At 42.7% G+C, this 21385-nt stretch overlaps 1 protein-coding gene across 2 annotated transcripts in view; it reads left to right on the top strand.

The window, feature by feature from the left end:
- Positions 1-21385, top strand: part of GRIPAP1 (GRIP1 associated protein 1) — a 113472-nt gene that overhangs the window by 39211 nt on the left and 52876 nt on the right. Inside the window, exons 13-21 of one of the 2 annotated variants that reach the window (XM_060763131.2) lie at positions 3831-3923; positions 7852-7986; positions 9130-9225; positions 11756-11968; positions 12145-12258; positions 12584-12661; positions 15516-15611; positions 17203-17259; positions 18551-18650. In XM_060763131.2, the coding sequence (XP_060619114.2) occupies positions 3831-3923; positions 7852-7986; positions 9130-9225; positions 11756-11968; positions 12145-12258; positions 12584-12661; positions 15516-15611; positions 17203-17259; positions 18551-18650 (982 nt within the window). The remainder of the gene's footprint in view (positions 1-3830; positions 3924-7851; positions 7987-9129; positions 9226-11755; positions 11969-12144; positions 12259-12583; positions 12662-15515; positions 15612-17202; positions 17260-18550; positions 18651-21385) is intronic. The other variant, XM_060763132.2, reaches the window with a different exon arrangement.

Genomic DNA, 21385 nt, shown 5'->3' with positions numbered 1-21385 from the left:
CTGGCTGGAAAGATGCCTTCCCGGAGGGAGGCATTAACCACCACCTTCACCCACTCGGCCAATCCCCCTCTGGCCTCCTTCAGAAGCCAGGATGGGCAGGGGTCTAGGATGCATGTGGTAGCTCTCATTCCTCCAAGCACCTTGTCCACATCCTCGGATTGAACCAATTGAAATGAATCCATCAAAACCGGACAAGCAGATGCTCGTGTTACATCCTCAGAGACTGCCGTTAATATGGTGTCCAGACCAGAGCGGATCAAAGCGACTTTGTCTGCAAAGAACTGAGCAAAGGCTTCACAGCGAGCTGCCGAGTCATCAGGGCACCCATCCTGAATGGTGGGTTTTAACAGGCCTCTGACAACTCGGAACAGTTCGGCCGGACGGTTCTTTGCAGACGCAATAGTGGCCGCAAAGAAGGTCTTCTTTGCGGCTTTTATTGCCGCGGCATATGCCCTTAAGAAGGACATAAACCGTGTTCGATTTGGCTCGCTCGGATTCGAACGCCACACGCTCTCTAGTTCCCTCTTCTTTCGCTTCAACGCTGCCAGCTCCTCAGTGAACCAAGGAGCTGGTTTAGCTCGGCTACTTGAGAGGGGACGTTCTGGAGCGATCGTGTTTATTGCCCTAGTCATCTCCCCATTCCAGAGAGCGACCAGGGCATCAACAGGATCACCAACCGAGGCGGCAGGAAATTCCCCAAGAGCCGTCAGGAATCCATCCGGATCCATAAGCCTCCTGGGGCGGACCAACTTAATGGGTCCTCCACCTCTGCAGAGGTTAGGGGGTGCAGTTAATCTAAAGCTGACCAGGTGGTGGTCGGTCCATGGCAACGGAGAGATGGATAACTCCTCAACACCGCCACCTTCCTCCCATCCCTGGCAGAAAACCAAGTCCAATGTATGTCCAGCACTGTGGGTGGGGCCAGATACCTGTTGGGACAGCCCCATGGTTGCCATGGTAGACATGAAGTCCTGAGTTGCTTGGCTTTTTTCATAATGTCATCTGTACCTCTCTTGATCTAGAACTACCAGTCAAAAGACATAAGGTATATAGGTTAATGAAGAGTGAAATGGTACACATTTAGAGTGCATTATTGTCGCTGCTGTTTAAAGTTTATCCTTTGTCAAAATCAGTTATAGTTTCTGATTGCTTTCATGTAACCATCCCACCAGACCTGGGGTGCGTATTTCCCCGTTCCCTGGAAGTATGAACAGGACTTGACATATTTTGTGCACAAATTCATAACACTTTCTATGCCAGAAAAGGATGATTTCTGCAACCAAATAAATTTTGGAGATTTGCATAGTGGTTCACCTCTATGTGGAGTTGGTTCCTGTTTCTCATGGTCTCCCTCTTCCCTTTTAAATGTGTTGGTGGAGAGATGTGAATCTATAGTGCTTAAATTTGTTGACGGTCTCATAGGGATCAATGGAAGGGATGCATTGTGCTTCTGATAAACATTTTGCAGTCCCATGAAAGCTTATTTCAGTTCCCAGATTTCTGCAATTACAATAACATAATGCTTCAGTTGAGCATTTGAAAATACAGTGTAGGCAAAATTACCAAAAAAATAATAATTCTTGGTGTGAACAGCCTTCGGTGTCTCATGCTCTACAAATTTGGGAATTAAAATAATTGCTTGAAGGGGTGGAATTTCTTTTGGAGGCAATCATTTTTCCTTTTCCCCATGGTTATCCCCCTAAACGAGTGGTTCCCAACTTTTTTTGACTAGGGACCACTTTACCAGGGACCACTTTGACCAGGGACCACTCCCCAATATTAGCACCAAAATACTTACGAATCAGTTTTTGGCCAACTTTAGATTCAGTTTGGCTATTTGTGGTGCTGATTCAGAAAATTGCATTGGATAGACCACATCAGCTCTAGTTTCTGATACAGAACATATGCCATCCAGTAGTCACATCTGCTCACACACACAAAAAATCATATTTAATAAGCCTCTGCGCTATAAGAGGGTTTCGTGAGATCAGTCGCTCTCATTACAACAGTGTAGTAATTGTGAGGCTGTGGACCATATTTTAGTTCTTGTGAACCACTGGTGGTCCATGGACCACAGATTGGGAACCACTACACTAAATTTACACCTTAATGTCTGTTCTAACTTTATTTAATTGCCGTATGAGTTTGATTTTTTTTTTTTGCTGCATGGATTTTTTCCTATATGTCTTTCAAAAAGCATGTTTTAATGTACAATTTCAAAACTAGCTTCCTCCCACGAGCCCAAATGTGTTTCTGCACATGTTTCAAAATGTGGTGCTTTTTAATGTGCATTTTCCAATTGTATTGCTAAGTCTTTATTTTACATAGGTTGGAGGCTTGTAATTTAGTGGATTTCTAATCGTAAATTATGTTTTAGTACCTCTGTGTGTAGGTGAGTGAGTGTGTGTATGTAATTTTTTACATTCAATGAATTGAAGTAATTTCTCAGCTGTTGTATTAGGGGTGGGTCAATTTCAATCGATGGCATTGAATTGTTGCCAACACTGTGAACCACCCTGAGTCCCCTTCGGGGTCGAAAAAGGCGGTATACAAATATTGTAAATAAAATAAATAAATGAACAAATTAGGTTCCTATTTTAATATCTGTTTCCTTTGCTGTTTTCACACCATCTCAGTTTAGAAATGTTTGTGAATCTGTTTATGAAGGAGCCTCCTTTTAGCCACGTGGCTCATCTGGTGGCTGCTACATGTGAACAGGTTGTAATCCTATCTTGGAGAGGGTTTTTAAATTTTTATTTTGCGAATTTCTACAAAGAAGATGATCCATTACCTTTCTATGAGGCTGAGAGAGTGTAATTTGCCTAAGGACATGCAGTGGGTTTCTGTGACCCACTGGAGATTTGAATCTCTTGGACTCAAACCACTGCACACTGTTGGTAATCTGGATTTCAGGGTTTAGTAGCCCTCCACATAATCTGTTTCTATTATCATGCATGTCGGAGCTTGGCAAGTTTTTTTTTTAAATTGAGCTAAAAGTTGAAGGATTTGGTCCAGTGCAGTTCATAGGATTCTGTTGTCCACGACAGTAACATTTCCTAAATCCGACTTCACTTGCTTCAAAGTGAATTATTGTCTATATGTGAGTTATATTAATTATATTATTTATTTGTTTATTGCTTGTTGTTTTTACTAATGTGTTGTTGGGCTTGGCCTCATGTAAGCCACTCTGAATCCCTTGGGGAGATGGTGGTGGGGTATAAATAAAGTATTATTATTATTATTATTATTATTATTATTATTAAGTGAATGTGGTCATCTAGTCCTGCTGCAGTGGGAAGTCCCCATGATCATGCTTTTTCTTGGGATCCTTAGGAACTCTCCCCAAAATCCTAGTGTGAATGTGCCATTGCCTTCAGTAGCATTCCTGCCACAAGAGCTCTAACATTCCTATTTGACTTTCACATTTCTTAGCAAGTTAAGAGATTGCATTAGACCTCTTATCTCCATAAGCAGCCTTCCCTCCCTCTTCACCATTCATGTTTTCCTTCTGCTAGATGCATTATGTGCTTTTAAAAAATCTGTAATAGTTGTGCCTTGTCTTAACAACTTGTGTGTATTAAATGCATTTATTTGATCTATTTTTTTCCTGCAATTTATGTCACTTTTTGTCATTTGGTTTCCAAGCAAAGCAAGCCTGCTTTTTCTGAAAACGAGCACTAGCACAGAGCTGCCACTGCCTCCATATTCTGCCCTGTGTTTTTAATCTCTTTCTCTCTTCTTTTTCTCCTGCTTTGTCCTTTCCCTCTTCTCTCCTCTCTCTTTTTCTGCTTTTTTCCCCTTTGCCCATCCTTTACCTTGTGGGGTATTAGGTTGCTTGTCAAAGTGCGGAGAGCCAGGAGCAGGTTGAGACCATTCTGACTGAAAATGATGCTCTGAGAACCAATCTGGCAGCATTAGAACAGGTACCAGGCCCCTCCGTGGGAGCAGAGGGCTGCTCAGGGGTGGAAGTGGTGATGGAAACCAGGGGGCTCATCTGGAACATCTAGAAGACCAGAGTCACCCACCCCTGGCTGAGAGGGAGGGCCGCTTTTGATGTCCATATTCCAAAATGGCTTGGTCCACATGGACTGAGGTTGCTTATAGATTGCTCGTTGGGAAGGTCTGTGAGGTTAGGTTTGTGAGTTCTGCATTTTTAGTGGCACAACAAGGTAGAGTGGACATAAAATATGTTGCCTAGATGGGAATTCTTAGTAAAATAAAAAATCTCTGGTTTTAGTGAAAAGCTACTCTGATTTTCTGGGATAATTTTTGAATGTCACAGTTCTCTGAAAAGCAGATAATAATAATAATAATAATAATAATAATTATTATTATTATTATTATTATTATTATTATTATTTGAACTGCAAAGACTCTGGCACAAACCAGTAAAGGTGGTCCCAGTGGTGATCGGCACACTGGGTGCAGTGCCTAAAGACCTTGGCCTACACTTAAACACAATCGGCACTGACAAAATTACCATCTGCCAGCTGCAGAAAGCCACCTTACTGGGATCTGCACGCATCATTTGCCGATACATCGCACAGTCCTAGATACTTGGGAAGTGTCCGACGTGTGATCCAATTCAACAGCAGCAGAGTGTCTGCTGTGGACTCATCTTGTTGTGTTTCAAATAACAACAACAACAACAGACAGATTTCTGGAACACAATACTCCTGACCTCACGATCGTGTTAAAAAAACAAAGTATTGATTATCGATGTTGCAATCCCAGGTGACAGCAGGATTGAGGAGAAACAACTGGAAAAGCTGACACGATATGAGGATTTAAAGATCAAACTGCAAAGGCTCTGGCACAAGCCAGTCAAGGTGGTCCCAGTGGGTGCAGTGCCTAAAGACCTTGGCCTGCACTTAAACACAATCAGCACTGACTAAAATACTATCTACCAGCTGCAGAAGGTCACCTTACTGGGATCTGCACATATTATTTGCCGATAATCACACAGTTCTGGGCATTTGGGAAGTGTCCGACGTGTGATCCAATACAACAGCCAGCTGAGTGTCTGCTGTGGGCTCATCTTGTTGTGTTTCAAATAATAATAACAACAACAAAGGACCTTGGCCTGCACTTAAAAACAATTGGCGCTGACAAAATTACCATCTGTCAGCTGCAAAAGGCCACCCTACTCGGATCTGCACACATTATTCACCGATAAGGAGCCCCCAGTGGCGCAGGGGGTTAAACCCTTGTGCTGGCAGGACTGAAGACAGACAGGTCGCAGGTTCTAATCCAGGGAGAGGCAGATAAGCTCCCTCTATCAGCTCCAGCTCCTCATGCGGGGACATGAGAGAAGCCTCCCAAGGATGATAAAAACATCAAATCATCCGGGCGTCCCCTGGGCAACATCCTTGCAGACGGCCAATTCTCTCACACCAGAAGCAACTTGCAGTTTCTCAAGTCGCTCCTGACACGACAAAAAAAATTCACTGATAGATCACACAGTCCTAGACATTTGGGAAATGTCCAACGTGTGATCGAATACAAAAGCCAGCATAGTGATCTTGTTTGCTGTGTCGTAATGTTTTTGTGTATCAAATAATAATAATAATAATAATAATAATAATAATAATATTTCTTACCTGCCTCTCCTCGTGGCAGGCCACAACACAGTTCATAGCACACAAACATTGCAGAAATTCTATAAACTTACTTATTAAAATGTAGTTCCATAAAATAAACATATTAAATATATGATTATATAAAATACAGAGGACAGAGATTAAAACACAGGACACAAGTTTAAAAATTATGCTTGGGTAGACCTGCTGGAAGAGATAGGTCTTTAGATGGGTTTAAAATTTCAACAGCTCATTTAGCTGTCGGGACTCTTTTGACAGACCGTTCCATAGTCTTGGGTGGCAGATGAAAAAATGCTCTCAGTGACAGGCGCCAGTCAGGGACTTGCGGACTGGAGTAACTGCCCCTCAGAGGACCTCAGTGCATTGGGTGGATTGAATGGGAGAAGGCAAACCTGTAGATAGCCTGGACCCAAACCATGTAAATATGGTTTGGGAGCCAAAATTTTGGATTGTAATATGATCAGTGGATTGGTCAAGGGACATTCCATGGAGAGGAGAAAGCACCAGTGTTGTTTTATGGGGTCAGCGGCCCCATTCTGGCATAACATCAGAAAGAGCAGAGGTGGATGGTGCTTCTTTTAAGTTCTCTTGGGCGCTCACCTTTTGCCATGCTATTCAGAGAAGGGGATGATAGGAGATAAGATACAGATCTATACTAACCCATGGGGTCAACCCAGTTATTTGGGTCAATTTTTGGACTAAAATGTCTAGATGTATACACGAGTATAAAGGATATGTCTCAGCAGAATTATTTTGTAGGAGTACACTGGGGGATACTTGTAGTTTTTCTCTCTCCAAAAAGTGTTCTCACGATCAGATCCCTCCCAAAACCAGCACAGATCGAAAAGATTATCAATACTGTGTTACAGTCTGTAGAATTAATTACTGAAAAGGAAACTGTGTAGTCTGAAGTAGCAAAGTCATCAGAGAATTTTGTGATGCTTCAGTACTTAATTTAAGGTGCTGGCCTTTTATCGATGAGTGACCCTGGTTGGTTAAGTCTTCAATAACACCAGAGTGTGATAAGAGAAATGTTAAGTTTGCCAGAGTTCAAGTTATCCTCCCCTCCCCCCCCCCCCCCCCAACTTATTCAGCCCTCTAAGGATAAATTAAAATAGCTATTTTGTACGCTATGGGAATTTTGAGGGTCTCATGAATTTTGAGGGTCTCCATTTAACAGATTTGTCTTGTATGTGGAGGCCCTTCATAACAGAAGACCCTAGGTGTCGCTCACTTAGCTTGTGTGGGACACTAACACTTTCCCTGAATGTGCAACAGAGAAAAGGCAGTGGGTTGTAAGTTTTTCGGGCTATATGGCCATGTTCTAGAGGCATTTCTTCTGAAGTTTTGCCTGCATCTATGGCAAGCATTCTCAGAGGTAGTGAGGTCTGTTGGAACTAGGAAAAAGGGGGTTTATATATCTGTGCAATGACCAGGATGAGACAAAGGACTCTTGTCTGCTGGAGCTAGATGTGCATGTTTCATCTGACCACCTTGATTAGCAATCTTTTGTTGAGAGTGATGTCGGACTACACAGAGAAGCCATTGAAATCCACAAGCATGTGGACAATTTCAACAGAAAGGAGGAAACCATGAAAATGAACAAAATCTGGCTACCAGTATTAAAAAAAAAACTCTAAAATTAGAACAGCACAACAACAGAGAGGAAACAAACAAGGACATCTAATCACCTCTCAACAAAAGATTGCTCCAGGCACTGCCAGGCAATCAAATGCTAATCAAGGTGGTCAGTTGAAACATTCACACCTAGCTCCAGCAGACAAGAGTCCTTTGTCTCACCCTGGTCATTCCACAGATATATAAACCCCCTTTTTCCTAGTTCCAACAGACCTCACTACCTCTGAGGATGCTTGCCATAGATGCAGGCGAAACGTCAGGAGAAATGCCTCTAGAACATGGCCATATAGCCCGAAAAAAACTTACAACAACCCAGTGATTCCGGCCATGAAAGCCTTTGACAATACAGAGAAAAGGCATTTTTGCTATGAATCAATAAGTTAAAAGAAAATGTCAAAGGGGTTAGTCTTTTGAATGTCATACTGAGACATAGTTGAATATTTCCAAGGTACTAGGGAGAAATAGGAACGCTATATGTGTTGTGGCCATTTTTTAGTCTGTTAGATCCCACTACACCATTCATGGTTTGAAGGTTTAGAGGAGAGATGAGTATTTTCAGATGGCTTTCAGACCAGTCTCTTCCACTCTTGTCCTTGGTTTTTTTCCCCTGTAGATCCAGACATCCAAGGCCCAAGAGATGAATCTGATGCGGGATCAAGTGGCAACGTTGGGGGCAGAGCTGCAGCAGTGTCAGAACGAAAAGGAAACACTGACTGCCCAGCGGGATGACCTCAACACACAGCTCCAGGTAGGTCATGAAAGCAACATAGAGCCCTTCAACAGCCCCTATTTATTTATCGTGTCATCAGCAACCATACCATTGTATTACAATTCTAACAGAACAAAACAAACACACAGATTTGTGTGCCCAGGGGGGAGTCTCTCATCTGGTATCACCCATGGATTGAGGTTCTGGGTTTGGGCCTGCCACCTTTGGACTCTCGCTTGCTGGGGTGTTCCAGCGAGTGTCTCTGTAGATCTAAGAAAACTATGTCTTGATTTAAGTCGTTGACGTACTGGCTGATACCCAAACAGGGGATGAGCTGGAGATGTCTCTGCCTTGGTCCTTTCACTATTGGCTGCTACTTCCAGGCGGATGTCAGGTGGTGCAATACTGGCTAAGCAGTGTAATTTCTCCAGTGGTGTAGGGCGCAGGCACCCCGTGATAATGCGGCATGTCTCTTTAAGAGCCACATCCACTGTTTTAGTGTGGTGAGATGTGTTCCACACTGGGCATGCATACTCAGCAGCAGAGTAGCATAGCGCAAGGGCAGATGTCTTCACTGTGTCTGGTTGTGATCCCCAGGTTGTGCCAGTCAGCTTTCGTATGATGTTGTTTCTAGCGCCCACTTTTTGCTTGATGTTCAGGCAGTGCTTCTTGTAGGTCAGAGCACGGTCCAAAGTGACTCCCAAGTATTTGGGTGTATTGCAATGCTCCTGTATTGCAGTGTATTGCAACAGCCCCTGACAGATAGCAGAACTCTGCTGCTTGATGCACGGTCTAGTTGGCCGCTTTGCATATTCTGGAGAGGAGGGGAGAAGAGAAAGATGTTTCAGAAGACTTACATTTCCTTCTCCTCTCCACTCTTGGGTACAATATGCAAAATGGCCAGTTTGGGAGCCTTTGCTGCGCAGAGAGCTGGGAGCAGAGAGAAGGTAACAACCTAACCTTGTTTCATTTCCCACCCGACTCTTGGACCTTTTCTTTTCCTACACTCCTTGCCATTCCTGATTCTCAGTTTATATGATTCTGAGTGCTCCTGTGTGTCATCAGAGATATAAAATGGTCTCACAGTATTGGGGTGCTGAAAAAAAAACTTGATTGTGGAGAGAGAAGTAGTGATTGTCCTAAAGAACAATGCTTTAGATAACCTTCTCTTTCATCTCTTAGGAGTCACTCCGGGCCAACACACGTCTCCTGGAGCAGCTACAAGAACTTGGGCAGGAGAAAGACAGATTGTTACAAGACCTTGATGAAACCAGGAAGGTAAATGAGGGCAGGAGGAGGGACAGGCATGTCAGAAATATTAAAAATTAACTGGGTATTTTTGATTACACAAGTGTGAGTCAAACATTGAAAGAGTTGGTAGGCCGAAGCCTGTTAGAGTTCGTGGGCCAAAGGTAGTGTCATCCTGAGGAGTGTGAACTTTAAGATCTTCCAGGGAGGCCCTCCTTTCGCTCCCACCACTGTCACAAGCATGGTTCATGGGGACGAGAAAGGGGGCCTTCTCGGTGGTGGCCCCCCGCCTCTGGAAAGCCCTTCCTGGAGAAATAAGGCAGGCCCCATCCCTCCTCTCTTTTCGTAAGAGCCTGAAGACCTGATGGTTTAAACAAACCTTCGAGAACGACTAGTTCTAGCTCTGCCCCAGATACTGTAGAAATTGGCCACATATTTTTCTACCAATTACCCAGGTCACTTTCTTCTGTTAGGCCCTGGAAATGTACAGCCATAGACTCTACCTAATTTCCTGGGCCCTCTAAATTCGCACTAGCCCAGTCCGGCCTGGCCCAGCCTTTTAAACTGCCTTGAACAGGCAGGATTATTTTAAATATATGTGCTATTGTGGTTTTTAATGCTTATTTTGTCATGTTAATTTTATGAATAGAGAGCAAGGGTTCCCTGAAATGCAAAAGGCAAAGGTCCCTAAGACCAAACACTCAACGTATGGAAACAACGTATTCAACGAATGGAATCTTAGTACAAGTTATACAGCATGCGGTTCTCAAAACCAAAAATCATTTATCTTATATGGTATAAACAACGAATTCTACAGCAAGATATACATCTGTTTTAAGGTTGTTTTGAAAAAAATGTCAATAACAATACACAGTTTGTGAATCTTCTTGCAAGTCTCTTAATCCAGAGCTTCTTGATTAAAGTAAAGTTTGTCCACGGCAATACACAGTTTATCAGTCCATGTTTTTCAAAATCACAGTTTGTCAAGCACAGTTTATCAGTCCTTTTTCAAAATCCCTTTTCAAAATCACAGTTTGTCAACCACAACCGGTTTCGACTGTGTACAGTCTTCTTCAGGGGATAGTAATAAGTTTTTTTTGTACAATTCTTCAAGTACGATAAACAATAATGAGGACCTGAAGGGAACATATTAAGTGGCTAAACATAGTAAGGAATGCAATTATCCAAAGTAAAAAACATATACAACTAGAATCAAAATACTCACATAGGTTCCCCTACAAGGTGCTCTGCTTGTTAGGTATATTTCTGTGGCAAGCACAAGGAAGCAGGTGGAGATTCTAATATATAAAGAGAAAGTAATAGTGTATGAAGAGAATTTTAAAGGGGCCCCATATAGCTGTCAGTGTGGGTGTGTTCCAGTTTGCAATAGTAAGTTACTCAAAAGAGAAAAACCTGTTCTAAAAGGCCTGTGCCTGCTCACATGAAACTCTGAAATGAAATAGAATCATTCAGACCCTTAGGATATACAGTTTCAAGAGTAAAAATCCAAAAGGCTTCATGTTGTAGTAGTCTAGTAGATAAATCTATATTTATGGAGGATGTAACCACCTCTAAAACTAGGACCCTAAGTGATTTTGGACTATATGGGGCCCCTTTAAAATTGTGATTTTGAAAAAGGATTTTGAAACTGTAATTTTGAAAAAGGATTTTGAAAAAGGACTGATAAACTGTGCTTGACAAACTGTGATTTTGAAAAACATGGACTGATAAACTGTGTATTGCCGTGGACAAACTTTACTTTAATCAAGAAGCTCTGGATTAAGAGACTTGCAAGAAGATTCACAAACTGTGTATTGTTATTGACATTTTTTTTTGCAAAACAACCTTAAAACAGATGTATATCTTGCTGTAGAATTCGTTGTTTATACCATATAAGATAAATCATTTTTGGTTTTGAGAACTGCATGCTGTATAACTTGTACAAAAATTCCATTTGTTGAATACGTTGTTTCCATACGTTAAGTGATTGTTGATTTTATGTTCATGCTGTTCTCTTTGTATGTATTGATTATGTCACTTGGAAACTGCTCTGAGTCCCCTTGGGGAGATAGAGTGGTATATAAATAAAGTTTTGTTTTGTTTTTGTTGTGAGGCAAACCTCTGTGTGAGAGAAGCCTCATATGAGAAAGCTCCAGTGTGAAGGCTGCTGTGTGTAAAGTTACTGTGTATTTGTTTATTTGTGTTGTAAATAGTGCAACCATATTATTTTACTACAAAGAAAAGCCTCCTATGGAAGAAATGACATTGGTCTGTGTGTTTTTGTTCTTTTTTTCCACTTTTGGCTACTGGTGCTGGGTCATGCTGCTGCTAAGTCACTCTGCTATCTATTTATGAGGATGGTCTTTTGTTAATAAGCCCACTCGCTAGGATTAAACCTCACTTCTCTCCCAAATATTGGGGTAGGGGTGAACTGTGCTTCATGAACCAGATTCTCGTCAGCTCTGTGGTCTGTGGGTAGGTGAGAAACTTCACATTGTATTAGGGCTGAGCTGTTCTTTTTGATACAAGGTAATCACTCTAACATGGATTTGCTTTCCAGACAGCAGAGAAGCGCAAAGCCATGCTAGATGAGATGGCCATTGAGACCCTCCAGGAAAAGGGACGCCATAAGGAAGAAATTAGTAACCTCCGCCTACAGCATGAGAAAGAGGTGCTAGCCGTGCGAGCACGCTATGAGCGAGAGCTGCGTGAACTGCATGAGCACAAGAAACGGCAAGAAGATGAGCTGCGTGGGCAGCTTAAGGAGGAGAAGGTATTGCTCAAGGAAGGAGGAGCCTAAGTCACATTTCCCCAAAGAACGGAGCGTACCCAAACCAGAGATTCATTCTCTTAATGAAAGCTGCCTCTTGCCTCTGTTCAGTGGCTAAAGTAGTGACTTACCATGCTTCTGGAACACCTGCATTTCTCCCTTTTCTCTTGCACTTCTAGGCTCGTAGCCAGGAGCTGGAGTCCATGCAGCAAACTGTGGAGGAGCTGCGCCTGCAAATACAGTCCATGGATGGCACGAAGGGATGGTTCGAGCGGCGGCTTAAAGATGCAGAGGTGACAGTCTAGACAAGAACCATAGGGCACTGGAGGCTTTCTGCTTCACCTCCTCCCACTTGTGCAAATCCTGATCCTATGTCACTGACTGCATGCTTCTTAGCAATGGGGCACACATCAGAAATGACATTATTTATGTCTTGGGCTCTCCAAATTTTTGAATTTTAACTTTCAGAAGTTCCAGCCCATCATAAAGGGGTGTAGGAGCTGTTTTCCAGACCTTTGGAGAACCCAAGGTCCCTGTTAGAAGGGCCCCAGAGGCCTCATAAACTTGGTCACCTTCTAGTCTCAAGGAATTTTATGATTTATTTTCTCCCTTCCCCAGGAGCTAATAGAGAAGCACCAGCAGGAACATGCAGAAGCCCTCCGAGCCTGTAAGGAACAGCATCTGGCAGACCTGCAGGTACGGAGAGAGCGGGAATTGTAGTGTCCTCCAGATTGGGAGAAGAGGCACCCTGGACAATGAGCTCCCAAACTAAAAAAATACTGCAGATTGGTTGGACTTGTCGTTTTCTTACTAGTGATGGCCTGATACAGCCTTTGTGAGTTATGGCTAGGCCAAGAACAAGGACCATCCTATCTTGGGCTCATGGTTTAGACATGGCATATTTCTGCTTCCTTCTATCTGTGCCCAAGACTTGTTCAGACATGAGACTTGTCCAGCTAGGTAATTGGACTAGGAACTCATATCATAATGGAGATATCTTGCCTTTATTTATTTGCATTAACGTATTTTTATGTCGCTGTTCCTCAAAATGGAGTACAAATGAATTATTTATATTGGAAGTGTAGTCTGATAAATAAGATTCATTTTGCATACCCACCCCAAGAGAGGAGATTCCATCTGAACATAAGGAAGAACTTCCTGACTGTGAGAGCCATTCAGCAGTGGAACTCTCTGCCCCGGAGTGTGGTGGAAACTCCTTCTTTGGAAGCTTTTAAACGGGCTGGATGGCCATCTGTCAGGGGTGATTTGAATGCAATATTCCTGCTTCTTGGCAGGGGGTTGGACTGGGTGGCCCATGAGGTCTCTTCCAACTCTTTGATTCTATGATTCTATGACTTCCTAGACTTTGGACTAAATTAGGTCCCTTGGTCCTTCATCTCTTAAGATGTGAAGAGGTGGGTGGTACTGATTGAGACTTTGGAACTGCAGGGAATTTCCAGTTCCCAGCATTCATGCAAGGCAGTGCAGGGTCATTTGTCAAGAGAAAGAGCATTGAGCTCTCCCTCGACACGCCACTTTTTCTATTTTCTATTTCCCCTTTACCTCCCAACTCCAACTAGCCTTTTGATATATGTTTGTCTATCTGGTGGGGATAAGAAACTGCTGTGGTGAAATTGAAGATATAAACATACCTGTATTGAGCCTAATGCACCATTGAATCTAATACACACCTCAATTTTCAAAATCCTGAAACCAAATAATAATAATAATAATAATAATAATAATAATAATAATAAATAGCAATAATAATAAATAGTAATAATAATAATGGAACTTGTGCCACAAATACCATCTGCCTGCGACAAAGAACTGGTGGGAATCACAAGCCGGAAAAAGTTACAGAGAATGAACACGCCAAACTCCTCTGGGACTTCCGGTTTCAGGCAGACAGAGTTTTGGAGCATAATACTCCTGACCTCACAATTGTGTTAAAAAACAAAGTTTGGATTGTTGATGTTGCAATCCCAGGTGACAGCAGGATTGCAGTGAAACAACTGGAAAAACTGACATGATATGAGGATTTAAAGATTGAACTGCAAAGATTCTGGCACAAACCAGTTAAGGTGGTCCCAGTGGTGATGGGCACACTGGTGCAGTGCCGAAAGACCTTGGCTTGCACTTAAACATAATCGGCGCTGACAAGATTACCATCTGCCAGCTGCAGAAGGCCATCTTAATGGGATCTGCACGCATTATTCGCCGATACATCACACAGTCCTAGACACTTGGGAAGTGTCCGACGTGTGATCCAATACAACAGCCAGCAGAGTGTCTGCTGTGGACTCATCATGTTTTGTTTCTAATAATAATAATAATAATAATAATAATAATAATAATAATAATACTTTATTTATACCACACTCCATCTCCCCCAGGGGGACTCGGTGCGGCTTACAGGAGGCCGAGCCCATAGAACAACAATAATAAAAGCAATAACAAAAGCAATAATAAAACATCAATACAAAACAATCAAAATAAATCTCATAAACAAAAAAAACAATAAACAGTAACTGTAACAACAATCATTTAAAAATCTATGGCTGGGTCAAATGTGATAATTAAAAATTAAAAAATAATGCTGGCCATGAGCAAGGTAATATACTGGGATAGAATTTTTGGCGAGAGATGGGGCGAACAAACAATCCTAAATCAATGATAAAGTGCATTTAGAGGATCTATTGCTGAGAGTATTTCCTTATTCTGGGAAGGCACACTGAAACAACCATGTTTTCAGGCTCCTCCTAAAGACTGCCAAAGTTGGGGCATGTCTGATGTCCTTGGGCAGTGAGTTCCAGAGTCGAAGGGCCACCACCGAGAAGGCCCTCTCCCTTGTCCCCACCAATCGCACCTGCGATGGAGGTGGGAGCACGAGCAGGGCCTCTCCAGATGATCGAAGGGATCGTGTGGGTTTGTACACAGAAATGCGGTCACGCAGGTAGGTGGGTCCCAAACTGTTCAGGGTTTTGTAGGTAAGAACCTGCACCTTGTATTGGGACCAAAAGAAAAAGGTGTGCATTACAGTGACTGCGTGGTTATAATTCCTTCTTTAAAAACAACAATGTTAGAACACCAAAGCTTTCAGCAAAGGAAAAGAAAGAAATGAATCCCCTTTAACTGTCCTGGCTCAATGCTATGGGGTCATGAGGTCTGTAGTTTGGGATCATGGGGGCTGCCAAAGAATGCTGATGCCTTGTCAAACTACAAATTCCATCTTTGCATAGCTTTGAACCCTGGCAAATTGGACATTGTGTCCCTCAGATAGGAGGTCCAGGTGTTCCTGAAGTTACTCTCCTTTTTGCTTTGGCTCTGCATGAAGATTCCCATGTTATGCAAATCGAATGCGCACCCTAATATTGGGAAGGGAATTTGGTAAAAAAGGGTGAGCATTAGATTTGAGTAAATATGATACATCCCCACTTGGTCCTTCTCCCCTTCAAATCCCCACCCCAGTCCTCTGGCCTAATGTTTTGTTCTGCCTTTTAAGCACCATATCTGCAACCAATCTGCTATTGGGTTGTTTCCCTTGCAGCTGAAGGATCAAGAGGTGGAAGCAAGCAAGGAGAAGTTGCGAGAGATCGAAAGAGCCCGGGATGAACACATAGACACAGTTAACCGCCTGAAACAGGTGTGCTTGTGCTGCTGCCTGCCAGCTTCCCCTGGGAGGTGGTGCTTGGCAGCATGAGGTTCTTAGATCCATCTGTTCCCTTTCTTCTTGCCAGGATTGCCCATCTGCCAGAGTGTCTCTCTTTCCCCAGATTGCTTGTAGTGCCCAGCATAGATCGGCAGGTGGCACTGTCTCCTTCTAGTTCAGATATCCAGACTTTTCCTTCCCAGACACAAGCCTTTGTTTTTATATTGATGTCTCTCAGGGTCAGTTGCAAAAAGTAAAAACTTCCTTGGACTAAGCCAGTGGTTCTCAACCTTCCTAATGCCATGACCCATTAATACAGTTCCTCATGTTATGGTGATCCCCAACCATAATATTGTTTTCGTTGCTACTTGATATCTGTCATTTTACTACTGTTATAAGTCATAAATCTCCAATACGCAGGATGTAAATTCATTCACTGAACCAAATTGAGCACAAATACCCAATACGGCCAAATGTGGATGCTAGTGGGGTTGGGGGAGGACTGATTTTGTAATTTGGGAGTTGTAGTTTCTGGGATTTATAGTTCACTTATAATCAAAGAGCATTCTGAATTACACCAGCAATGGAGTTGAGCCGAACTTGGCACACAGAGCTCCCATGACCAACAGAAAACACTGGAAGGGTTTGGTGGGCATTGACGTTGAGATTGGGAGTTGTAGTTCACCTATATTCAGAGGAGCACTGTGGATTCACACAAGGATGGATCTGGACCAAACTTGGCATGAATACTCAATATGTCCAAATGTGAACACTGGTGGAGTCTGGGGAAAATATACCTTGACATTTGGGAGTTGTAGTTGCTGGGATTTATAGTTCACTTATAAACAAAGAGCATTCTGAACTCAACCAGCAATGGATTTGAACCGAACTTGGCACACAGAACTCCCATGACCAACAGAAAACACTGGAAGGGTTTGATGGGCATTGACCTTGGGATTAGGAGTTGTAGTTCACCTATATCCAGAGGAGCACTGTGGATTCACACAATGATGGATCTGGACCAAACTTGGCATGAATACTCAATATGCCCAAATGTGAACATTGGTGGAGTCTAGGGAAAATAGGGTCAGATGCAACTAGAGTTAATTTCAAGGGGAAATCTTTATGTTTACCTTAGGGATAGTTAACTACATTGTGTCTGATTTGCATTTTCCTTGCTACTGAATCGAGCAATATGGTTGAATGAAAAGATGAGCTCCTGGAAACTGGTGGGTGGCAGGGCATTTCGAAGTGAACTCTGTCAGTAAAAAAGCAAAAGAGTGAAATATCTACAAATGTAAGGTTTTTTTAAAAGTTAATTTCTGCTACCAGGCTTGCTTGTGTCTTAGAGAAGAAAAGACATTACTACCCCCTCCAAAGAATTTGAGGGTGGAAATTGCCTTCTACAGCTTACAGGACAAGCATGGCCAAGCAATTAAATGTGTGATCCTTGAAAAATAGCAATTCTGTCTCACAAAAGGAATGTATAGATGAGATGAGCAAAGAGAGAAATTGCTCAATTTGTTGCTAGTGTAGCAATAAGCTTAGTAGAAGTGGGTCTGTGATGTATTTGTCTCTCTGGCAGGAGGTGAAGGACACAGTAGATGGGCAACGGATCCTGGAGAAGAAAGGCAGTGCAGCGGTAAGCTATGGGGATTGCTCATGGGAAGCAAAGGGAAGGTGGGCATGATATAATACCAAAGGGGAAAGGACCTTGCTGAGTTTATGCTTGAACCAAGGTTTTTTTCATGTTCAGATTCCATCTGAACATGAGGAAGAACTTCCTGACTGTGAGAGCCGTTCAGCAGTGGAACTCTCTGCCCCGGCGTGTGGTGGAGGCTCCTTCTTTGGAAGCTTTTAAACAGAGGCTGGATGGCCATCTGTCAGGGGTGATTTGAATGCAATATTCCTGCTTCTTGGCAGGGGGTTGGACTGGATGGCCCATGAGGTCTATTCCAACTCTAGGATTCTATGATTCTATGATTTGCTCTTTGGAAGCGAAAGCTAAGCTCCCCCCCCCCCCCCCCCACTCTGTTTAAGGACATTTTTAGAATATTTTCTATGTACTGGAAGGCAGTTTCTCCTAAGTTCAGCTCCCTTTCTCTCTCTCTTTCTCTCTCTTTCATACACACACATATACACACGTCTCCACCCCCCGCCAACATGCACACATAAACACAGAGCTAAAAAATAGTATCAGATTCAAGGACCACAGTGCTTGTTTATTTATTTATTAATTTACAGTATTTATATTCCGCCCTTCTCACCCGGCAGGAAATTTAGATTGGATTACAATGTACACACAACACTTATAGACACACAACACTTATAGACAGACAGTCAGAGGCTATTTAACATTCCAATTTTCTGGCCACCAGGGGAGCTGTCGCTTCACCGTACATCTGCGACATCGATGAAGTACTTTCCGCATTCCCCGCATGCTTTTGCTGGAGATTTTTTATGGCCTCGCAAATTTGTTAAATTAGCCTCCCCACACATAGGTGGTACCTAAATTCCCTACTTGACAGATGCAACTGTCTTTCGGGTTGCAAAGGTCAACAACAAGCTACACAAATTAGCCGGAAGCTCACTCCGGCCCGGGCTGGTTTTGAACGCATGACTTTTCGGTCAGTAGTGATCTTAATGCAGCTGACTCTCAGCCAGCTGTGCCACAGTCCCGGCCTCTTCTTGTATTATTATATATGAGTTTACACTGCCATATAATCCAGTTCAATGCAGATAATCTGATTTTTTTATGGCAGTGTAGGAGGAGCTTATATTTGCTTGTAGGATTGTTTGGAGTTCTTTACTTATGCACAATTGATATTCGGCACTGAGACTGGGTTGACGTGTGGTTAAACCCTGGGGAGCCCTGCCTTTAGCCCTGAATCATCCGTCCATCATTTTGTGTGTTCCCCCCCCCCCCCCCACAGCTGAAAGACCTCAAGCGGCAGCTCCACTTGGAACGTAAGCGAGCGGACAAACTCCAAGAACGCCTCCAAGAGATCTTGACCAACAGCAAGAGCAGGACAGGTGAGAGGTGTCAGCAGGTGAAGAATATGGCTCTGATGTTTTCTTCTTCCTGTCTTCTAAATGGTATTGTGATTAAACTGATGTCATAGCCTTTGAACAAGCAGAAGCCATGATTCTATATAAATAAAAATCTAATGTTCGTTTGTGGGATTAACATAACTCAAAAACCACTGGGCGAATTGTCGCCAAATTTGGACACAAGACACCTAACAACCTAATGTATGTCCTTCACTCAAAAAAAATTATTTTGTCATTTGGGAGTTGTAGTTTCTGGGATTTATAGTTCACATACAATCAAAGAACATTCTGAACCCCACCAATGATGGAATTGAACCAAACTTGGCACACAGTTCTCCCATGACCAAATAGAAAACAATAAAAGGGTTTGGTGGGCAGTGTCCTTTGGTTTTGGAGTTGTAGTTCACCTACATCCAGAGATCACTGTGGACTCAAACAATGATGGATCTGGACCAAATTCTACACGAATACTCTATATGCCCAAATGTGAAAACGGGTGGAGTTTGGGGAAAATAGAATCTTGACATTTGAGAGTTGTAGTTGCTGGGATTTATAGTTCACCTACAATCACAGAGCATTCTGAACCCCATCGACGATAGAATTGGGTCAAACCTCCCATACAGAATCCCCATGTGGGCCTCAGCAACATGTGGCAGGGGATGGCTAGTATAGAGATAAGGAAACTGCAACTCAAGACATATACCGTATATACTCGAGTATAAGCCGACCCGAATATAAACTGAGGCACCTAATTTTACTACAAAAAACTGGGGAAATGGATTGACTCGAGTATAAGCCGAGGGTGGGAAATGCAGCAGCTACTGGTAAATTCCAAAATAAAAATAGATACCAATAAAATTGCATTAATTGAGGCATCGGTAGGTGAAATGTTTTTGATAAAACTGTACGTTAAGATAAGACTGTCCTCTGATTAAACCATTATTCTAACCTTCTTCAGTGTAAATGTGTTTACATATCCTTCCAATAATAATAGAGTAAAATAATAAATATAATAATAATAGAGTAAAATAATGATAATGTAATAATGACAGTTTAAAATCTTAAAAGATGATGCTGTCAAGGTGATGCATGCCATTTGCCAGCAAATATGGAAAACACAAGAATGGCCATCAGATTGGAAAAAATCAACTTATATCCCCATACCAAAAAAGGGAAATGCGAAAGACTGCTCAAACTTCCGTACAGTGGCCCTTATTTCTCATGCCAGTAAGGTAATGCTCAAGATCCTGCAAGGAAGACTCCAGCAATACATGGAGCGAGAGTTGCCAGATGTTCAAGCTGGGTTTAGAAAAGGCAGAGGAACGAGAGACCAGATTGCCAATATCCGCTGGATAATGGAGAAAGGCAGGGAGTTTCAGAAAAACATCTACTTCTGCTTCATTGACTATTCTAAAGCCTTTGACTGTGTGGATCATAATAAATTGTGGCAAGTTCTTAGTGGGATGGGCATCCCAAGCCACCTTGTCTCTCTCCTGAGGAATCTGTACAAGGACCAAGTAGCAACAGTCAGAACTGACCACGGAACAACAGACTGGTTCAAGATTGGGAAAGGCGTCCGGCAAGGCTGCATCCTCTCACCCAACCTTTTTAACTTGTATGCAGAACACATCATGCGATGTGCGGGGCTGGATGAATGCAAAGCTGGGGTGAAAATTGCTGGAAGAAACATTAACAACCTCAGATATGCAGATGACACCACTCTGATGGCCGAAAGCGAGGAGGAGCTGAGGAGCCTTCTAATCAAGGTGAAAGAAGAAAGCGCAAAAGCCGGGTTGCAGCTAAATGTCAAAAAAACCAAGATTATGGCAACAAGAATGATTGACAACTGGAAAATAGAGGGAGAAAATGTGGAGGCCGTGACAGACTTTGTATTTCTAGGTGCAAAGATTGCTGCAGATGCAGACTGTGGCCAGGAAATCAGAAGACGCTTACTTCTTGGGAGGAGAGCAATGTCCAGTCTCGATAAAATAGTAAAGAGTAGAGACATCAGACTGGCAACAAAGATCCGCCTAGTCAAAGCCATGGTATTCCCTGTAGTAACCTACGGATGTGAGAGCTGGACCTTAGGGAAGGCTGAGCGAAGGAAGATCGATGCTTTTGAGCTGTGGTGTTGGAGGAAAGTGCTGAGAGTGCCTTGGACTGCGAGAAGATCCAACCAGTCCATCCTCCAGGAAATAAAGCCCGACTGCTCACTGGAGGGAAGGATACTAGAGACAAAGTTGAAGTACTTTGGCCACATCATGAGGAGACAGGAAAGCCTAGAGAAGACAATTATGCTGGGGAAAGTGGAAGGCAAAAGGAAGAGGGGCCGACCAAGGGCAAGATGGATGGATGACATCCTTGAAGTGACTGGACTGACCTTGAGGGAGCTGGGGGTGGTAACAGCCGACAGGGAGCTCTGGCGTGGGCTGGTCCATGAGGTCACGAAGAGTCGGAGACGACTGAACGAATGAACAACAACAAATAATGACAGTAATAATAGAGTAAAATAATAAATGTAATAATAACAATAATAAAGAATAAAATAATAAATGTAATAATAATAGAGTAAAATGATTAATGCAATAATAATAATAATAATAATAATAATAATAATAGAGTAAAATAATAAAAAACCTTGACTCGAGTATAAGCCAAGGGAGACTTTTTCAGCTTAAAAAAAGGACTGAAAAACTAGGCTTATACTCAAGTATATA

Source organism: Anolis sagrei, chromosome 2 (genome assembly GCF_037176765.1).
Source record: "Anolis sagrei isolate rAnoSag1 chromosome 2, rAnoSag1.mat, whole genome shotgun sequence".
In the NCBI taxonomy this organism is placed as follows: domain Eukaryota; kingdom Metazoa; phylum Chordata; class Lepidosauria; order Squamata; family Dactyloidae; genus Anolis; species Anolis sagrei.
This window is presented reverse-complemented; position numbering and strand designations above follow the sequence as displayed.